The sequence below is a fragment of the Perca flavescens genome, chromosome 14 (genome assembly GCF_004354835.1).
Source record: "Perca flavescens isolate YP-PL-M2 chromosome 14, PFLA_1.0, whole genome shotgun sequence".
Classification (NCBI taxonomy): Eukaryota; Metazoa; Chordata; class Actinopteri; order Perciformes; family Percidae; genus Perca; species Perca flavescens.
The window spans coordinates 9,945,064-9,964,667 of NC_041344.1; the positions used below are offsets into that span (position 1 = coordinate 9,945,064).

Here is a 19,604-nt window from a genome sequence, read left to right on the forward strand (position 1 = left end):
ACAACGAAAAAAAAAAGCGCTTCATAACCGTTTAAAATTAAACGGATAATATTTAGTTATAAAACAGCATCAATAAATACATAAATAATTACATTTTAAGAGGAATGGGGAAAACCCCTGAAGTTTATAGCTAGCTACATTAAGAAAACAGTCGTGAAAGACGGAACTACGTCACGGTCACAGCTGACGCAGCACGCAGGGAACACCTGTTATAGTTTGACGTCAGGGAAAACGCTGAATTAGCAAGTAGTAGTATTTACTGTGTAACCTGGCAACACTGTGTCTTCTTTCATATAAAGAAGTACAATATTACTATAGACACATATTAGCAGGGGTGGAAATTAGCTAAGTGCTGTATTGAAGTACTGTATACTTGAATACAATTTTGAGGTACCTGACTTGAGTATTGTGCATGTACATGCAAGTGCATGTTCTGCTACGTTTTACTTAGTGTACTTTTTACTTCACTATATTTATTGTATAGCTTAAGTTACACATTACTTTGCAGCTTCAGATTTCTAATACAAAATATAATCAACAAACACATTATTATAGGTTAATAACATAAGATAAGACATTTTTGATCACTGGAATAATGTTGATAATTGATAATGGGGGGAAATTTATAAGCTACCCAGCTGTATGCTATATACATAGTAAATCTAATTAGCCCCACCTTTACCAGCTGCACTACTGAAGTATTGAACACATTAATGCATCAATAATTATAATCCAATAACACATTATTCTGAAATGTGCCATTCTGCATAAAGAGTAGAATACTTTTGCTCTTGGTAATTTAAGGATATTTTGATACTAATACTTTGTACTTTAAGTAAAATGTGTAATGCATGGCTTACACTAGACTGTGGTATTGCTACTTATACTCAAGTAAAGTATCTGAATTACTTCTACCACTGCTAGTTACTATCTTAAGTAACTATCGTAATCCTATAGTAACTCTAGCAACCTGTGCTCCCCCATTAATATGGGCATACATTAGATAACGTGTTTTAAGCCAGTGTATGCATGTACTCGGTGAGAGTTTTTCCTGTGTGGTTGGGTGTGAAAGAGGAATGAGTGAAATTAACAATCAAACAAAGAAAGCAGACACACAACCAAATCTAAAACCTGAAACCACAAAGGCCACGAGGGGGGTGAGGCGGGGTCGGGTGAGAGGAGAGACGGCCACTATGGGATATTTTTGGACGGGAGGGCGACGAGGAGTGCCTGTATTTGGAAATGGAGGTGGGAAATGAAAGAAGAGGATCTGATGTGAGCTCAGGGGGGCGTGGTTGAATTTTAGAGGTTCTAGGGAGGGGGGGCGTTGAATTATACGTTAGAGCTTTGGTTGAGACCCTGATTTCCTTCTGATCCTGACACACATACAAACACAAACACACACAGCACTCTGACAGACGGACAGAGGACGGACGGACGGACGGACGGACGAAGCAAGCAGGAACAACAAAGAAAAAAGAAAGAAGGCAAAAGAAAGCTCAAAGAAGCGAAGCTGAGAAAGCAAAGGAAAGGAAGAAGAGCAGGAATCAGCCGGGAGAAAGAGGTAAAAATACATTGAATTTCACAGCTTCACAGCTTGTTGAGTCAAGAAGAGTTTGTAACTAAAGGAAGCTGATTTTTGTATCTTAAAATCTTCACTTACACTTTTATTTCAACTAAAGTTTCAATGAAGTGAGTTCAAATGAAGACTGTCTGTTTACATAGAAGTACATTTAGTCACTTGAGCTTTACTTTACACTACTTACTTACTTTACATTACATTTCAGAGTGAAATATTGTAGACTACTTTTTAATTAGCCACCTGTTACTCTACATCTACATATGATCAGTATGATAAACATTAAACATTTAACTATCCAACATAGAAAGTAGTTAACATTAGCTCCTTCTCCACCAGCTGGAACATTAAACTGCATATCAAATGATACGCTTAATGACATCATCGTATTAATTAGTAATGTATACTAATATTTATATTTACTGCTGAATGGAAGAAATGTGAAGTAGTTGCCATTTGCCGTTGGGATACTGCTGCACCGCATGGGGGTGTCGGTCCTTCTCTTTCCAGTCCTTAGCTGTAAAACACACAAAATACTCACACAAAGTACATGTTGTGTGTGTCAGCACCTATAAATACACTCATGAGATAGACAAGGAATTCAGCTGCAGCCACAGAGCGATAGAAGTGGTGGAGAGGCACGCAGGGTGGTGTTTTTTAGTGTGTATGAGCAGGTACTAGTGAGGGGCAACATAAAAGAAACACTCCATAAGAGTTAATATACCTCTCTGATACAGCTCATATAATGTTCAGGTTTTATTAAGACTGTGCAGTAGTATTGATTCGATTCAGTGATCATTTTGAGTAGGCAATATTTTGACAAACCCACACAAAATTATTGCCCAACTCTGCAGTGTGTTTTAACGCCTTTTAGCTCATTGTTTTGGTTTACTCTAACTGCTCTCATATTGTAATCTTCGATTGCCGCAGGCAGCTATTTTTAATAGAAAAGCTCTAAAAACTCACTTTACACTACCTGCTCAGTACCAAACAACAGACACACACAGTTAGAGACCAGCTGTTGAACATAGTGGAGCATTTAGCAGCTAAAGAGACAGATATTTCTCTCATGAGTTGGAGGAGACCAAAAACAGAGCAAAAAGAGGGTTTTTTTTTTGGGAAAATGCGCTATTTGCCTTGTTGCTGAAAGTTAGATGACAAGATTGATATACAGTAAATCTCATGTTTATACATTAAGTATGGAGCCAGAGGCAATTAGCTTAGCATAAAGATGGGAAACAGCTGTGCTCAGGCTAAACCTAAAAAATAAACAGTACCTGTAATTCAACTTTTCATTTAAAAGTGAAATAATGTGGTATTTTTTCCTTCAGAAATCTTGTGACAGCATGAAAATTATTTAATCAGGGGAATACACATCAAACGTAACAATAAAGACACAGTGAGTCAGACTCATAAGAATGTGGTCGTACTGCGGCAACACACAGTTGTTATATGTAATGTGGCCTAAGGGTTTATTCTCATTAATATGAAAGTCACAATAACTTAATGAGCAAAAATATATTTTAAAATAATAAAAGAATAAAAAATATACATTCACATAAACATACATACATATGCAAACACATAAACAACAACAAATAGGTACATAAATACTATTATGTAAATAAATAAATAAATAAGAAATAAATGCAAAAAAAGTTATGTATGTTGAGTTTTTCTCCTGTCGACAAGTCACCCAGTTTTGCATGTTCAGATATGTGACTAAAAGACGCTGTGTTATCCTATACTTTAGCATTCAGTTGTAAATATTATTACATTATGAGTCCAGTAAAAACAGTAAAAACATGTCTTGATTTTACAGATTATTTGTTTCAGGAAACTTCTAGTCAGTTCTCCTGTGGTAGCCAATATGGCCACGGTGCTGTTGTTTTGAAAGGAGATGCTGTTGTTAGTTACAGTATATTTGTCAGTAATGTTCGTGGTGGGGTGTGGGGGGTGGGTGGTAGTGAGGTCCCAGTATGGTGGATGACAGAGCAGCTGCTCCCGCCTCTAACCTTGGTCCCTGATATTTCTGAAGGCTGATCTGTGCAGAGATTATTTTCATGGCACAGAATCACTGAACAAGTGGTTCGTTAGTCTGAAACGTTGCCAAGACCTTGATTTTACATTTCACGTTATCTGCAGTAGGGAAAGTTCCAACGTACATTTACCCAAGTAGTCTACACAGTCATAGTACTGTAGGCTACTTCTACTTTTTAGGCATTTGTACATTAGAGTATCCCTGTTCATATAACAGCTATAGTTACTGTTTACTTTAGAAAACACATGATGAGCTTATAAAACACAACCCATTAATCCTGTGGTTCAACAAAGATTGTTTAAATACATTTAAATAAACAGTTTTTATGCCCAAAGAGATAAAAGTATCTAATAATTCACAAAAAAAAAATATGACAACCAATTTGTTAAACAGAACTTTGTTTTTCCTCTTTCCTCTCCCAATAATCATCTCAAGACCCTTCAAAATTGATCTTGTGACCCTTTGGAGGGGCCCGACCCCTAGTCCATTGGACTTAACTGTATATAAATAGTTAAACCAGCTCCACCTCGAACAGCTACAACAGTAAACTTTACTTTAAATATATTTAGCTGATAATACTTCTGTAGGACTTTTACTTGTAATGGAGTTCTTTTACACTGTGATTATGGTACAACTACTTAAGAAAAGGGGAATAATAAGTTAAACATTTATGAAAAAACAGAAAATAATGTGGGACAAGATTGTTCATCCTGTGAGTAAGATATTGGTAATACTTCTTTATTTTTTTTAAGTATCATTCTCCATAACCTGTGCTCAAGGTTTACTGGTCATTGGTAAAAACTGGACACAAGGTATTATTTTTTTATCTTCTACCTTGTTGTTTTTGGCATGAATCTATCTCATTTTTGTCATCACCCTGCCCCTCGTGTCTCCAGTTGGCCCCGATACTGAATTTCTCACCCACATGTTTGATTGGCACCGTGCCCCGGTGATCATAAGACTGAGGGTCACATTCACGGAAACTCTTGGCTGCTGTCAAATAACCTTTCTTCTCGGTTAATTTTTGGTGTCAGGAGGTTATGCAGTGTCCTGGCTGCTGGACATTGCTGAAGAAGCCTGTATGGGCAGTAACAGTGAGCCCTTCCTCTTCATATGACACAGACAACAGCTGCTGCTCCGTCCCCGTCTGTCCATGTGTGGAGGCAGTTGGCCGGTGAGCCAATAGAGGCTATTTAAAAAGAGCCAAGTTCATACACAGAACGAATGAGGGGGGGGGGCAAAAAAAAAAAAAAAAAAAAAGGGACGGAGAGAAACGTGTACATGTTTGTGGTCAGATGCACTTGTGGTTTTAGCATTGCCAATGTTATTTAAAATGGCCATCAGATGAGGTTAATAAAGAGGTCCCAGACAGTGGTGTGAAACAGTTGTTTCAGGTGCTGTAAGCTAAAGAAACTTTGAAAGCACAATAATTAACATAAAAAGTCCAGTTTTAGTTAAATGATAAACAAGACTACAAGTTTACAGCCATGCTTGCATCACTGTCAGGCTGTACTTGAGCTATGTGCTAATGTCGGCATGCTAACCCTAACTCGCTCACAATTGACAGTACTAACATGCCGATGCTAAGCAGGTTCCATTTTCACCATGTTAGTTTAGCGTGTTAGCATGCTAACATCTGCTAATTAGCACATCAAAGTACAGCGGAGGTAGATGGGAATGCCATTAGTTCTGCAGGTATTTGGTCATTAAACGGAAAATTTGACCTGATGATGGCGCTATATGAAAAGTATGAAAATCACCAAAGTTATTAGGATTCATCGTCTGGGAACTATGAATGTCTGAACCAAGTTTCATGGCAATTAATTTGACAGTTTTTGAGATATTTCAGTCTGATCCAAAGTGGTGAACCGACTGACAGAACATAACATTGGTGTAAATATGCAACATGAAAAAACAAACCAAAAGTCAGACTATGAAAAGATTCAGTTCAATCTAATATATAACTGAGCTGAAGCAAAGAAGAGAAAATGTAGAGATCTTGATGAGGCTCAGTGAGAGAGAGAGATCATTTGTAACTGGCACACAGATGAGGCCCTAAATAGGCACTGGGGTTATATGTTTAATTTCCACCCTGACACAGCACGGAGGTGATCTCTGCACAGCGGCTCAGGTAAACAACAACAGACGAACTGTGAGCCAGAGACTGATCATCGTCTCCTGCTGCAGTAATATATTGTGATATTACGGAGTCAGAACGCTGACTTTAGGACTACTCTCTACTTTAACTACTGTCACAATAGCTTACTGTTTTAGCTAAATGTTAAAAAGTATTTTAGCAGTTAAGATTATCCCACAATTGTCATTTGTGGTTGCAGTGTGCTGTTTAGAAAGATTTACATAGTCTTGCTGTGGTGGGGGAAGACTTGCGTTAAACTTGTGTTGTTGTTTCCGAAGCTATTAGAGACATTTTTTTATACAAAAAAGAACTACAGAGATTTAGTGGCCCTGTCAACAAATAAAAACATAATATTGCTTTATCAAACATGCTGTCAATTGGTGAAATCTCAATTCTCTCATTGCCATGGGTGTTGGGGAACACCCAATACTTTTCAACAGGAATTTCACTATTCTCATTGTATAGTTATTATAGTATAAGGTAGAGTTTGGACACTATTGCTGACCAGTTATACAAAAAAATTAATAAAGAGAACTCAAACGAGTGTACAGTTTTGCCTCGGGCATGAGTTTTGTTGCATTGTTCAAGTACAAAACAAACTTTTCACAATCCCACAGTGAGGTTTTGATTCGGACCCGGTGTGCTTTTAGTCATTTTTATCGTTTTACAAATCAAATGACGAAAGAGACACAAACACAAGAAGAGAAAACAATTCCTTCCACCTAAGCGTCATGCAACAGATACAAAAACCAAACCAAGAAAACACAATAAGTACAAAGAAAACACTCCAAAAATTGAGATCTATTCTCCGTATATTCCCTTAGTTATAACCCTAACGCCACACCTTGTACACCATTTCTGCTGTTTCTTTATTTCAGACACTATTCACCCTGCATATCGGCACTTTAATGTGATCCCTTCACTCTTCGTTACGGTCTTTCCTCTCTACACCGATCTGCTGCAGTTTGCAGACCGTGGCTCATTGCGATCATGAATAAGATTCCCCAGTTACACTGAATGCCGGATGGCTGCCGTAAATCACAAAACCTGACACCTGGCCACTCGCAGCTGTCATTCACACTGCTGCCGGCTCACAGAGACACAGAGATTGTGGGTGATCCTCAGATTTACGTAGATAAGGTGTTAGTCTGTGTTGTTGTGTTGTTGTGTTGTGTGATGTTCAGAGATTAGCAGAGAAATGTGCATCTGTCAGTGGGTCTGTTGTGCCCTCCAGTGACCATGAAACTGTGATTTAGAGCCTGGAAACATTTGCCCGGCGTGTTTCAGTTGTTTATTTGGAACACACTGTTCCACACAAGACGCCTTTCTCTTTAGTAATACGACACATTGTTGCAGACAAAGAAGAGATGACACAAGATTTTAAGGTGGAAAGTGATTCTTGTAAAATCATGTAGAATAAATATGTTTTTTTGCACATAAATCTAATAAAATTACTGATCAACATAGTCCAAAGCTTTCATGTTGTATATGTCATTTCAGTGCAGGAGGAAAATCAAATTCCAGAACGTTTAATCTTACTTTGCATATCTAATCCGTTACTGTGGACGTCATGTTTTCTTTTATCACTATCAAGTTACATTATGGTAACACAGTGTCTCTGTCATTTCTCTGAATGTTGATTTTCATACTTATCTTAAATTAATCCATACTGATGGCTGCCTAAAGTTAGAAAAATATCCAAAAACAGTTTGTCACATATTGCTTCTCGTACACCAAAAACAATGATACAACTTTGCTGAAATAAGTAGAAACTAATAGCGAAAGTCAGAAAAACACCTAAAAATATCCCAAATATGTTGAATATGTGGAATAAATGTATACACTGGTGTGCTTCATTAAGCAACATTTGTGTGTTTCTACACACAATGTTATAAATTAAGATAAATCCAAGGGTTGAACAGTTTTTGTCCTCACTTTGCCAAGGAGAATTAAATCTTTGTAACTTTTTTTAGGTGCTGTGTGCTGTGTTAAAGCGAAACCACCAACAAAATCCCAAACCAGTCAAAGCACTTCCCTCAGAGAAACACCTCAGGAAACATTTCGTTGATCAGCTGGATTTTTAGCAAGTGAACAGGTTTCCCTGTTTGTCGAGAAAAGTAGAACCTTAAAACCTACAACAACAAAAAACAACCTCAACACTCACACAATGGCCCCCAAGAAGAAGGCCTCCCGTCAGAAGAAGCCTGCCGCGGAAACCATGGAGACCCTCCCAATCCAGCTGAAGGTGGAGAGCCGTGGTGACGGTGTGGTGGTGGTGGAGGGCGGGATGAAGAAGATCGAGCAGATGGCGGCGCTGGACATCGCGCAGCTCAACAGCCTCAACCTGCCGCTGCCGCCGCCCGTCATCAAGCCCGGAGAGAGAGGCCTCGGCCTGGGCAGCGAGCTGACGCGGCCCCTGCACGGCAACGCCCTGCTGGAGGAGCTCAGCAAGATGCGGCAGGAGAAGTAGGTTCTGACACCGATTGGGACATTCGTGATATAAATAGATACATAAAGTTACGATACAATAACGATAATTTGCAGTAACGATACAATACAATTATGATACAAAACAAAACTCATATACTCATATACTACTGTCACAAATGATATTGTATTTTATGATAACTGGCACTTTCCTACTTCAATGTACCATTATTTTATAACATGTGTCATGAGTATCATATCCATCCTCCTGATCTCCTCCTCAGGTTCCTCACTGATCTGGAGTTGGCCTGTAAGACGAAGGCCTTCGACGTCCACAAGCTTGTCATCTCCTCCGTCAGTCAGTACTTCAGAGAGATTTTGGCTAAAGACCCGGGCATGAAGCGCCTGGAGCTCCCCTCCCTCTCACCTCTAGGTATATCTACCAATTTACTTTATGTTAAGCTGTAAAGCTATATATGAATACTATTTATTTACCTGGTGTGTCCATCGATAAATATATGTTATGCAGCCAAACGTAGTTCAAACCTCCAGGACTTTATTTTACCTTCTAGTCAAGATCCCAAACTTTCTAGATGCCAAATAAATTATGCTTAATTTTCTGGAAATTAGCATAACAGGGGAAACAGTCGATTAGTTGATTTTAATCATTGTTAAATTAAGTTAAAATGATATAGATCCAGCCTTTTTTTTTTAACTGTAGTAAACTCAATATCTATGAGTTTTGGAGCGTTCGTTAGACAAAACAAGCCATTTAATGACGTAACCCCAGGCTTCAGGCAAAGTGTGATGGCCACTCGGTACGATTTTCTGACATTTTACAGGACAAATAGGAAAACAATTGCCAGATTAATTGATCATTTGGATAAAAAAAATATTAGTTTCAGCCCTAAAAAGATCCACACGACAAAATGTTGTTTATATCTCACTCAGCATTATGCATCATAAAGCCTCGATGATGCTTTAAGCTGCTTGAGGGAAATAAATCAGGTTTAAGTTATTTAGTTTAGTTTCTACTTCCTGATAAAATATCTCGTTTTAAATCAAACTGTCTGTCTCGCGTTGTCTGCAGGCCTCGCTAACGTCATCACCTTCGCCTACCTGGGTCGCGTCCACATGTCCCTCTACACCATCGGCTGCACCGTCTCCGCCGCCGCCACCCTGCAGATCTCTCAGCTGCTCAAGATGTGCATGGACTTCCTGCTGGCCGAGCTCAACGTGCAGACCTGCGTCTACATCTGGAACATCGCGGCCGCCTACGGCCTGAGGCCGGTGTGCGATGCCGCGCGCCGCTTCGTCCTGGAGAACTTTGTGCAGTTCGCCGACACGCCGCTGTTCAACCAGCTGACCCTGGAGCAGATCTCCGCCTTCCTGCAGGACGACTCGCTGCTGTTGCCTTCAGAGGTCACCGCCTTCCAGGTGAGACGTCAAACTTTGGCTTTGAAGGTCAGAGGTTAAAAAAAAAATGTGTAGCTGAAAATGTAGGTTGAAACGGGATGTGCTGTCAAGTGTCAACGTCCGCTTTTGATTTCCTGACGGAGGAGAATGGAAGGTCTTCTAGGAAGCGCTTTAACTCGCCGACCCTCTGGGCCTTCGTGCTATTTTCATACAAACCTAAAAACAGACCCCAGACCAGCTGCTCAGAGCATAACACAGATCCATGAAGCTAAGCAAGTCATCTGCAGTCCGACCGTGAGCAGAAACCACCAAGTATAACTCACTGTATGCGAGAAGAGAGCTCGTTTATTAATATACAACTCCGTTACAGACCTAAATAGACGGACAGCTGAGAGAAGCAGTTATCGTTGTATTTATAAACTAGAACACATGTAAGTCCGACGGCACTGAATGTGACTATTATCCTGATTTCTTCAATTCATATACAATTGTATAAAATCCAAATCCATATGATTAGATTTGATCTTATAATGTCATGATTTGAGATTGCTGCCTTGTGTGAAAGTCTTAAAACTGACATAGGGCGTTAAATGTCATCAGAGAAGATAAAAAAATGTTGCTGAATACTGTTTTTTGAATAACTAAAATAAATATAAAGCGTTATACTTTTCAATCAACCTCCAATCAGTTGGTAAAAAAAGAGCTTATTTTCTTACCTCCAATCAGTTGATGAAATAAATTAAGACAGGCTTTAGCTGATGTTCATTTCCAACTCCTTAGTTAGTTTAACATTATTTGGGCTCTTGCCACATATTTAATTATTTATCTATTTCCTATTTTTCCCAAGCAACATTTCCTACCTTTCTACCTAACTATATTATTTATTGATGTATTGTTTGTCATATTTTTAACTTGTTTGGTACCCTTGAGTCCGTTTTGCAGCTACGTATGAAGCCATTTTTGTAACTCTTGTTTTGGAAGGTGCTCTATAAAGATAATAATATTATATAGCCCATGACATAGGTCAGTATTATATATGTTCACTGTAAACGTCTCTCCCTCCAGCTGGCCATGAGGTGGCTTGACTTCGACGCCTCTCGTCAGGGCCACGCCACCGAGCTGCTGTCCCACATCCGCTTTGAGACGATCCCGGCCAGCGAGCTGGTGAGCCAGATCCAGCCGGTGCCCCGCATGATGATGGACCCTCACTGCCACCGCCTGCTGGTGGACGCCATGAACTACCACCTGCTGCCCTACCAGCAGAACACCCTGCAGTCCCGACGCACACAGGTCCGCGCCAGTCAGCAGACCCTGCTCACCGTCGGGGGTCGACCATCGCTCACCGAGAGAGCTCTCAGCCGCGAGGTCAGTGCTTTGGTTTCTCTGTCTCTATCACGCGGCACTTTAAAAGAAACACAAGAAAATCCCTCACTGACCTTTGCCCTCTCTGTGTGCAGGTGCTGTGGCGAGACCCTCGTGAAGGAGGAGCCACCTGGCGTCACCTCACCCAGCTGCCGGCGAAGAGCTTCAACCAGTGTGTGGCTGTGATGGACGGCTTCCTGTACGTGGCTGGAGGAGAGGACCAGAACGACGCCCGCAACCAGGCCAAGCACGCCGTCAGCACCCTCAGCAGGTAGGAGGGGGCTGACATACAGTACAGGCCAAAAGTTTGGACACACCTTCTCATTCAATGTGTTTTCATGACTATTTACATTGTAGATTATCACTGAAGGCATCAAAACTATGAATGAACACATATGGAATTATGTACTTAACAAAAAAGTGTGAAATAACTGAAAACATGTCTTATATTTTAGATTCTTCAAAGTAGCCACCCTTTGCTTTTTTTGATAACTCTGCAAACCCTTGGTGTTCTCTCAGTGAGCTTCATGAGGTAGTCACCTGAAATGGTTTTTACTTCACAGGTGTGCTTTGTCAGGGTTCATTAGTGGAAGTTTTTCCATTATTAATAAAAAAGCAAAGGGTGGCTACTTTGAAGAAGCTAAAATATAAGACATGTTTTCACTTATTTCACACTTTTTTGTTAATTACATAATTACACGTGTGTTCATTCATAGTTTTGATGCCTTCAGTGAGAATCTACAATGTAAATAGTCATGAAAATAAAAAGGAAACACATTGAATGAGAAGGTGTGTCCAAACTTTTGGCCTGTACTGTAGTCTGTAATAAACACAGAAAACACTGTATGAGCACACACAAACTCGTTGATGGATTCATTAGGAGGCCACTATTAACTTAACTTACTTTCCCTCTCTGCATTATAGCCTACGTAGTCCCAAATTTGCAGGTTGTTAAATGTGATTAAACACACCTTTATTTAGAAACATGCACTCACATTATTTGTAGAGCGATTAGTTGTCTAACTGTTTTGATAATCGATGTGAGTCATTTTGCTTCCTCTGGGAGTCGAGGCCCCTCTGAACATAAACGTGACCGTCTGCCCTCCACCAGATATGATCCTCGCTTCAACACCTGGCTCCACCTGGCCAGCATGCGTCAGCGCCGCACCCACTTCTCCCTGACGGCCAGCGGCGGCCGCCTGTTCGCCATCGGCGGCCGCAACGTTGAGGGTCTGCTGGCCACCACCGAGAGCTACCTGCCCTCCTCCAACACCTGGCAGATGCGCGCCCCCATGGAGGTGCCCCGCTGCTGCCACTCCAGCGCCACGCTGCCCTCCGGAGACGTCCTGGTGACCGGCGGGTACGTCAACTGCGCCTACTCCCGCTCCGTGGCGTGCTACAGCGTGGACGCCGACACGTGGAGCGAGAAGGCGTCCATGGAGACGCCGCGCGGCTGGCACTGCTCCGCCGCCCTCGGAGGGAAGGTGTACGTGGTGGGAGGAAGCCAGCTGGGGCCCGGCGGCGAGCGGGTGGACGTGCTCTCCGTGGAGGTCTTCTCCCTGGAGGGCGGCGCCTGGAGCCGCGCCGCGCCGCTCCCTCTCGGCGTGAGCACCGCGGGTCTGTCCCCGCTGGCCGACCAGCTGTACCTGCTGGGAGGCTGGAACGAGGCGGAGAAGCGCTACAAGGCGGCCGTCCAGAAGTACGACCCGGCCACAGACAGCTGGTCCGTGGCCGAGGACCTGCCCGAGCCCACCGTGGGGGTGTCCTGCTGCACCCTGAGCCTGCCGCCCCGCCACACACCGCGCCGCCAGCAGCACCGCAACACCCCGGCCCACGAAGAACAGCAGCAGGCCGGGAAGAACCGGAGCGGAGAGAGCAGCGTGGCATAGAGAAACATGCATGGGAGAGACTAGGAGAGGAGGGCTGGTTAAACCACTGGACAACATCTGGATCATGTCTGCTCTTTATTCTCTGTGTGTGTATATATATATATATATATATATATATATATATAGTGTGTTATATCCAGTGTATGTGGAAAAATTTACCTACTTACTTACTAAAATGTATTTCAGTCTGCAATTAATCCCACAAATAATGTGGATAAAGAAAAAAAAAAACAATAAAAAATACAACAAACTATACTAATTACTATAGAAAACAAACCAGCAAAAAGATTTTTTTCTTCCGAGCATTAAAAGTAAGTAAAATATATTTTGGAAATAAAAATCTAACATGATTATTGAGAATTTGATTGGACAACATTTTGCATATTTTCCATAGATTTACACAATTTAGATTTAGCATTGGTGCTTAATCCTTTTTGAGGTGATTTTAGGGTTTCTAAAAAAAACATTTTTACTTGACATTAGACCTTTATTATTATAATTACTAGAGGAGGAAGATGCTAATTTGAATGCCCAGGTTGTGCAAGAAAAGAAAAGAGAGCTTGCATGATCCAAAGTGGTCTCAGAAAGTTTAACATTGATGGAAACTGAGAAGAAAAGGTCGATAAGGGTTGAATTGTAGAGCGGAACAGGTGGAGGTAGAGAGGTGATGGGTGGAGGAGGATGATGGAAAGAAGGGAACAGTGGCTGTCTGCGTTTGAGCGGGTTGAAAAAAGTTAAAACCTCACTGTGAATCCCCTGGCAGTTTGTGTACAAAGATGTATCTAAGCTGTGTGTGTGTGTGTGTGTGTGTTTTAACGGTGAAAATAAATGTGAATGTGTGTGTGGTTTAACTGTGACAATAAATGTGTGTGTGTGTGTGTGTGTGTGTGTGTGTGTGTGTGTGTGTGCGTCTGACAGAGAGGAGTGTTTGGCTGGAACAGGAAAATGAGGCAATTCTGACAAAAACCTTTCAGATTTCTCACCAGCAAAATTTTAATATTTCTCATGAGGATCAAAGCAGGTCAGCAATAAACCAACCTGTTTGATTTATCTATTTAACGGATATCTGTCAGAAGTAGTGTAGCTCAATTGTGACAAAAGTATTTATAGATTTAGTAAATATGTATTTTATAAGTGCAATGGAGTCAAAGGATTTAGAGTGAATACAAGGAAGGCGGGTGAACTCAACACAGGTGAAACATCTTAAAAGAATGCATAAAAATCTAACAAAAAAAAATCCACCCAAACCTCACCCATGTTTGTGTATTTGCCGTCATCAGACGTTGTCTAATTCTTACTGAAACTAAGACAAACCAATTGAACCAGTGAGACTCCAGCAGGTGGAAAGAGTAACCGCTTAAAAGTGGCAACTGCATATTGAGTTATTGATAAATATGATTTATCTGTAGATGCAATGAGGCTGATCTGGCTCATTTGATTGGATGAATCCCTCTCTATTAGTTAGTGGATGAGCTCTGTGCTGGTGGTTTCACTGAATAAAGCCAATGTGATCAAAACATGCTGATTTCCTGTTATTTTTTTAACTATACTACTGGACCGGGCTGCTGGGAAATGTAGTTCGACCATAAATTGTCTCTGCTTAATTGCTGCTAGAAACAAGTCATCCAAAGTCAGGTTAAGATAAAATTGAGTATTGAGAATTCAGCAATAAAAGGGATCGTTACTTTAAGTGACATGGAGCAGGATTGAAAAAGACTTGGATGGAAGGATTCAGATACCTTTACTCAAGTACCAGAAGGAATACCACAATGTAAAAAAACTAATTAAATTACGTTTACAAATAATGTTTAGGAAGTTGAAAGTATCAACAAAATATGTAGTACTCACAGCCACTTTCACTATTGTATTACAGATGCAATGAAGTGTAAGCAGCATTTTGACATTGTAGCTGGGCAAGCTGTGGAAGAATAGAAAAAGAAAGAAACTGGTAGTTTTTACTTGTAGTTTTAGTTTAGTATTAGTAAAGTAACTCAGTAACAATTACTTTACCTGCCCTGATGTCCCCACAGATACAGTAGGGAAATTAAGTTTGTTCCTATATTCTTCCCAGAGCCATCTTTCATAACAGTTATTACTTCACACATCAGTCCAGACGTTTCCATAGTGGGGGAGGGGGTTGTTTGGAAAATTTCTCAGTATAACTCAGTTAATCTGGCTCTTTAAAAGAGAGACGATTCTATTAGCAAGCAAGTTTTTTTTTTAATATGTAAATAACCCTAACCCTCATTCTGAGAGTCAAAGTGACCTTTCTACAAAGTTCACTCAGTCCTCAGCAGTTAGGGGATTACACAACTGCACACAACATTTGTTTAAGATAAACTGGAGGCAGGACACTAATTAGTAGCCATGTTTAAAAATCTAAAAATAGAAAATCTAGAAATACCAGAGTAACAACAGGAGACAAGAGTTGTTTTTTTCTGATTTTATTTGTTACAAACATCAAAAGGTGGTCCTTTACTTGCCGGGGAGGATGATGCCGTCATACTGAAAATAAAAGAAATAAATGTATTAGAATTTAATCTGCAGTAAAAAAAATGCACCATGCAGGGTGCCACGAGCTAACCCCCAACAATGGAGAAAACATTACAAAACCAATTTTAAAATTTGTTTCAAGTCTCACATCATAAACATGTTTGATGTAACATTAATGTAAATGCAACAACAAACTATATCAGGGATTCTTCACAGGAATTATTTGAGGAATAATATTTTCAAATGTTCAATATGAACTTTTAAGAAAACCTGGAAATCTTCCAGGTGTCAACACTACTCACTTTCTGCTGGAACCAGCGCATGGCCTCCTCTTTGCGGATGCGGTGCCTGAAACCGATGCGGCCTCTTTTCCGCTTCTTGTCGGCGATGCTGAAGCCGGGTCTGCCCAGAACCTGAACACCAAACCAACAGAGCTGGTCAGAAAAGCTGGTAAAAAAAACTTGTTGAACACAATGTTGGAAATCTGGGATTTAAGATTCAGTAACAGAAGTCCAGTGTTGATTTTTTACAACCCAAAAGAACATTTACCGTGACATAAAAACTGTATCTTTACATTTGAGAAGCTGCGTTTAAAAATATTCACTGGATAAATAATTTGAAAGATCACTTGCTTAATATTTAATCAAATTAAAATGTATCAGCTTATCGTTTCAGCACTACTGTAAATTTACACAAGAAATCTTGTTTTATAGTCGACAAGAGTCAAGACTAGGCCTGGGCAATATATCATTATATAGATATCGTGATATGATACTAGATATCGTCTTAGATTTTGGATATTGTAATATGACATGAGTGTCTGTTCCTGGTTTTAAAGGCTGCATTACAGTAAAGTGATGTCATGTTCTGAACTTACCAGACTGTACTAACTTAAATTATTTGCCTTTACCCACTTAGTCATTATATCCACATTACTGAGGATTATTTATAACCGCGATATCGACATTGAGGTATTTGGTCAAGAATATCGTGATATCTGATTTTCTCCATATCGCCCAGCCCTAGTAAAGACATACAAAGCAGTCAAAGTAAGTATAGTCTCAAAGTGCCTACTCAACATGACCGCTGACCATGGAAGGGATTTACTTCAGACAAACATAATGGCATTTAACTATTTTACTTTCTCCATTGACCATCTGAGGAAGTAGTAACCAGCAAACGTTAACCAAATATTAAAATATATTAGAATGTCACTACAAACACATTCACGCATCTTAACAGCGAAAACACACCGGGCGCATAAGCGTTTAGCCCTCGTAGATACGTGCCTGATCTTGTGCCTGGCCGGTCACAAAGTGATCCTTCTCCTATCGGCTATATCTCTCTCGCCCCAATAAGAAGAGACAGGACGAGTGGGGGAAACTGGTAATTCTAACGTGTGCGTGTGTCACTCGGTCGCCTCTCCCTGTGTGCCTGATTGCATGTCAAGACCGCCAAAATCACCATGAACCTAGGGGTTTTTATTTTGAATAGTTTTATTTTCGCTGTAACCCTGAACCTCACACTTCGTATAAAACCTTTCACAATAAAAAGGTTTACGATACAAAACCCTCAGTTTTAATTGTACCACCAAAGAATATGACAGATGTTCAATTAGTTAACTTCCAAGACAATTACAGCGGTTTTGTATTAATTTAAATGTGACAAATATTCAGCCACAACACAAAAAAAAAAAAAAAAATATATAAACTGTGTGTACGCCACTTTTACACACAAATGTCCAATCTGTGCCGTTACTTAATAGCTTCAGCAACTCGCAACACATTCTCAAACCCATCACCAGCATAATTAAGGATATTATGTTTGCAACTCACCACGTAGAAGTCCAGTCCGTAGATGCCGATGCTGGGGTCGTACTTGATACCCAGATCGATGTGCTCCTGGATACCGAAGCCAAAGTTTCCGGTATCAGAGAAGTTGTTCTTTCTCAACTCGTACTCACGCACCTGGAAAAAGGAAGCAATAATATGTTCATAAGATTGTAATACATCTCCAAATTAAATAATTATCCAGCCCTAGTGCATGACAAACCGTCCAATGAGAGTATTCAAACGTTGCTTTTTAAGTTTCTCTGCATTTTTAGAAAGTTGGATGATAAAACTGATGAAGCAAAATATATTTTACATGGGCATATTAACTTGGTCCAATTCATTTTGAAATACTGAATTGCTCCAACTATTCACAACAATCTGAAAATCGCACGCTACCCTTTCGCTGATCTGCAACGAAAGGTTTTTTCGACTATAGTAGGGAGAAGTTTAGAAGAATAAGCAACATGGACTTTCTCACCTTGAGTCCTTTTTCCAGGATCTCCTCTGCTTTGGCACCACGGACGGTGCAGTGGACAGCAATCTTTTCATTTCTGCGGATACCGAAGGATCGCACAGTGTAGCGGGCTGCGAAAAGAAAAACGTAAGAGTGAACACAGTACAGTGACATCTCAAACCCTTTTTTACGTTAACCCTTGTGTTGTCCTTCGGGTCACCGGGACCCAAAGGACAACACAAGGGTTATGTACTTCTGTTTATTTTGTTGAGAATTGCTCTCTAAACCCTGTCTCTTGTAAGTTTGTTTCTAGAGCACATTTAAACACCGTTGAAGCTGGCCAAAATGTTGTACAAACAAGCACTAAGGTGCTGTATTAACCCTTGTTTTGTCCTTTGGGTCACAAGGACCCGAAGGACCACACAAGGGTTAACCCAACTTTACATAATCACTTCCACTCTTCAGCCAGGATTAACCTCGACTGTCAGCTGCTAGTCTCAAGTTTAGCACCTTTAGAAATATGTACAGTTTGGCCGTTTCATCATGGAAACTCTACCACAGCTTGAGTTCCCATCATCCTCCTCCACACACTAACACTCACCCTTGGAGAACACGGGGGTCTGTCCGGTGAGCTGCTCCAGCACCTTAGCAGCACGGGTCAGTCTGTCTCCGCTCTCACCGACGCAGATGTTCAGGCAGAGCTTGCGAATGCGAAGCTCTCTCATGGGGTTCTCCTTCTTCTCACCCTGGTCCTGGAGGACACAAAATAAAAAGGTTTGGATTCACACACCACAAAGTTACAAAATAACAGAATAACAACTCAGAAACACCTGACTACGAAGCGGTTGATGCTACCATGTCGAGTTTACCTACCTATCTACTAGCGCTAGCCTGCTGACAGGTTAGCACAGACAAGTTAAATAAACCAAACGTGTCGACAGTTTCACCCGAGCTTCAGTTTAATGATCTCAAATCATTATTTTCTCTAAATCCACGAGCCCTGACACTGCTCTTCCGTCGGACATCAAGCTCAACAGTCTTCGACCAACACATGCCGCCCGGAGAACATGTCCGTACATATCCCCACTGCTACTAGTTAGCATTCTCACAGATCACATACGTGTCCGGGAATTAAATAGATTTTCTACACAACTAAGAAGATAATATAAAGATCAACATGTCTGCTGTGTAAGCGCAGTGTCATCATATAGCTGTAATACCGCTTTTAATTACTTAATAAGTGTACGAGGGGGCCGTATTTTCCAGTAGCTAATGTTAGTCTGTTAGCTTCACTCGGTTTTTAGTTTTACGGTCTTCGGTTACATTTATTAAAGAAATAAGAGTCTAGTTTAATAATGCATGATGGAGTTTAGGTCTCTGTACGTCAACCAGCAGTTAGGATGACCCCACGGCTCCGATGATTGTGGATTTCAACTACAACTTCACATTTGATCGCCATCGTACGATTTGAGACAGTACTCACCGCCATGTTGGATCACTAGAAGAGGACGTTACGTTTCCGGCGAGGGCTATTTATAGTGAAGTGTTCGCCGCAAATGAACTCGGGGAGAATTCGCGTAGAAACGTGAGGGTTCCGGTTCACGGCACTAAAAGCAAAATATTAGTTCAAACATTTGTAAATTATTTTTTTTATCGTTTGCAGTAATTATGGAGCTTTGACAGTAATCATAAGTTTAATATTAGTTTTTTTGAATATTTGATTAATACATTTTCAATATAAAATGAATCAGCAACAGTTTTGATAATCAGAAAATAATTCGAAGCCTTTTCAAGAGTCCCAAATATGTGGATTTGCTAATATTTAATATAATTATTGTGAATTAAATATTTTTCTTGATTCTGACTTGTAGTTGGACAAATCAAGAAGAAAAATGTCAGCATGGGCTCTGGGGAATTGTGATGGGCATTTTATTATTTTCTTACACTTTTGATTGAGAAAATAACAATCACAAT

General features: G+C 40.5%; 2 protein-coding genes across 2 annotated transcripts; one reads left to right on the plus strand and one right to left on the minus strand.

Moving 5' to 3' along the window:
• The first annotated feature begins 1,302 nt into the window (after positions 1–1,302).
• Positions 1,303–14,370, plus strand: klhl43 (kelch-like family member 43). Its single transcript, XM_028596533.1, has 7 exons — positions 1,303–1,564; positions 7,731–8,223; positions 8,469–8,617; positions 9,275–9,621; positions 10,666–10,965; positions 11,058–11,233; positions 12,074–14,370. Exons 2-7 carry the CDS (start codon positions 7,925–7,927, stop codon positions 12,849–12,851), a joined length of 2,049 nt encoding a protein of 682 aa, XP_028452334.1. The 5' UTR covers positions 1,303–1,564; positions 7,731–7,924; the 3' UTR covers positions 12,852–14,370.
• A 909-nt stretch (positions 14,371–15,279) lies between these two features.
• Positions 15,280–19,192, minus strand: rpl11 (ribosomal protein L11). Its single transcript, XM_028597613.1, has 6 exons — positions 19,114–19,192; positions 18,232–18,382; positions 17,655–17,761; positions 17,180–17,311; positions 15,647–15,757; positions 15,280–15,356 (listed from the first exon to the last, which is right to left on the minus strand). Exons 1-6 carry the CDS (start codon positions 19,117–19,119, stop codon positions 15,327–15,329), a joined length of 537 nt encoding a protein of 178 aa, XP_028453414.1. The 5' UTR covers positions 19,120–19,192; the 3' UTR covers positions 15,280–15,326.
• Between the last annotated feature and the right edge of the window lie 412 nt (positions 19,193–19,604).

Excerpts from the sequence above, each read along its gene's own strand:
- rpl11 (XM_028597613.1), bottom strand. Across the intron at positions 17,312-17,654 it reads TCCTGGAAAAAGGACTCAAG|GTGCGTGAGTACGAGTTGAG; the intron begins GTGAGAAAGTCC and ends TCCTTTTTCCAG. Across the intron at positions 15,357-15,646 it reads TGCGCTGGTTCCAGCAGAAA|TATGACGGCATCATCCTCCC; the intron begins GTGAGTAGTGTT and ends TTTTATTTTCAG.
- klhl43 (XM_028596533.1), top strand. The coding sequence starts at position 7,925 with ATGGCCCCCAAGAAGAAGGCCTCCCGTCAGAAGAAGCCTGCCGCGGAA. Across the intron at positions 8,224-8,468 it reads AGCAAGATGCGGCAGGAGAA|GTTCCTCACTGATCTGGAGT; the intron begins GTAGGTTCTGAC and ends TCTCCTCCTCAG. Across the intron at positions 9,622-10,665 it reads CAGAGGTCACCGCCTTCCAG|CTGGCCATGAGGTGGCTTGA; the intron begins GTGAGACGTCAA and ends CTCTCCCTCCAG.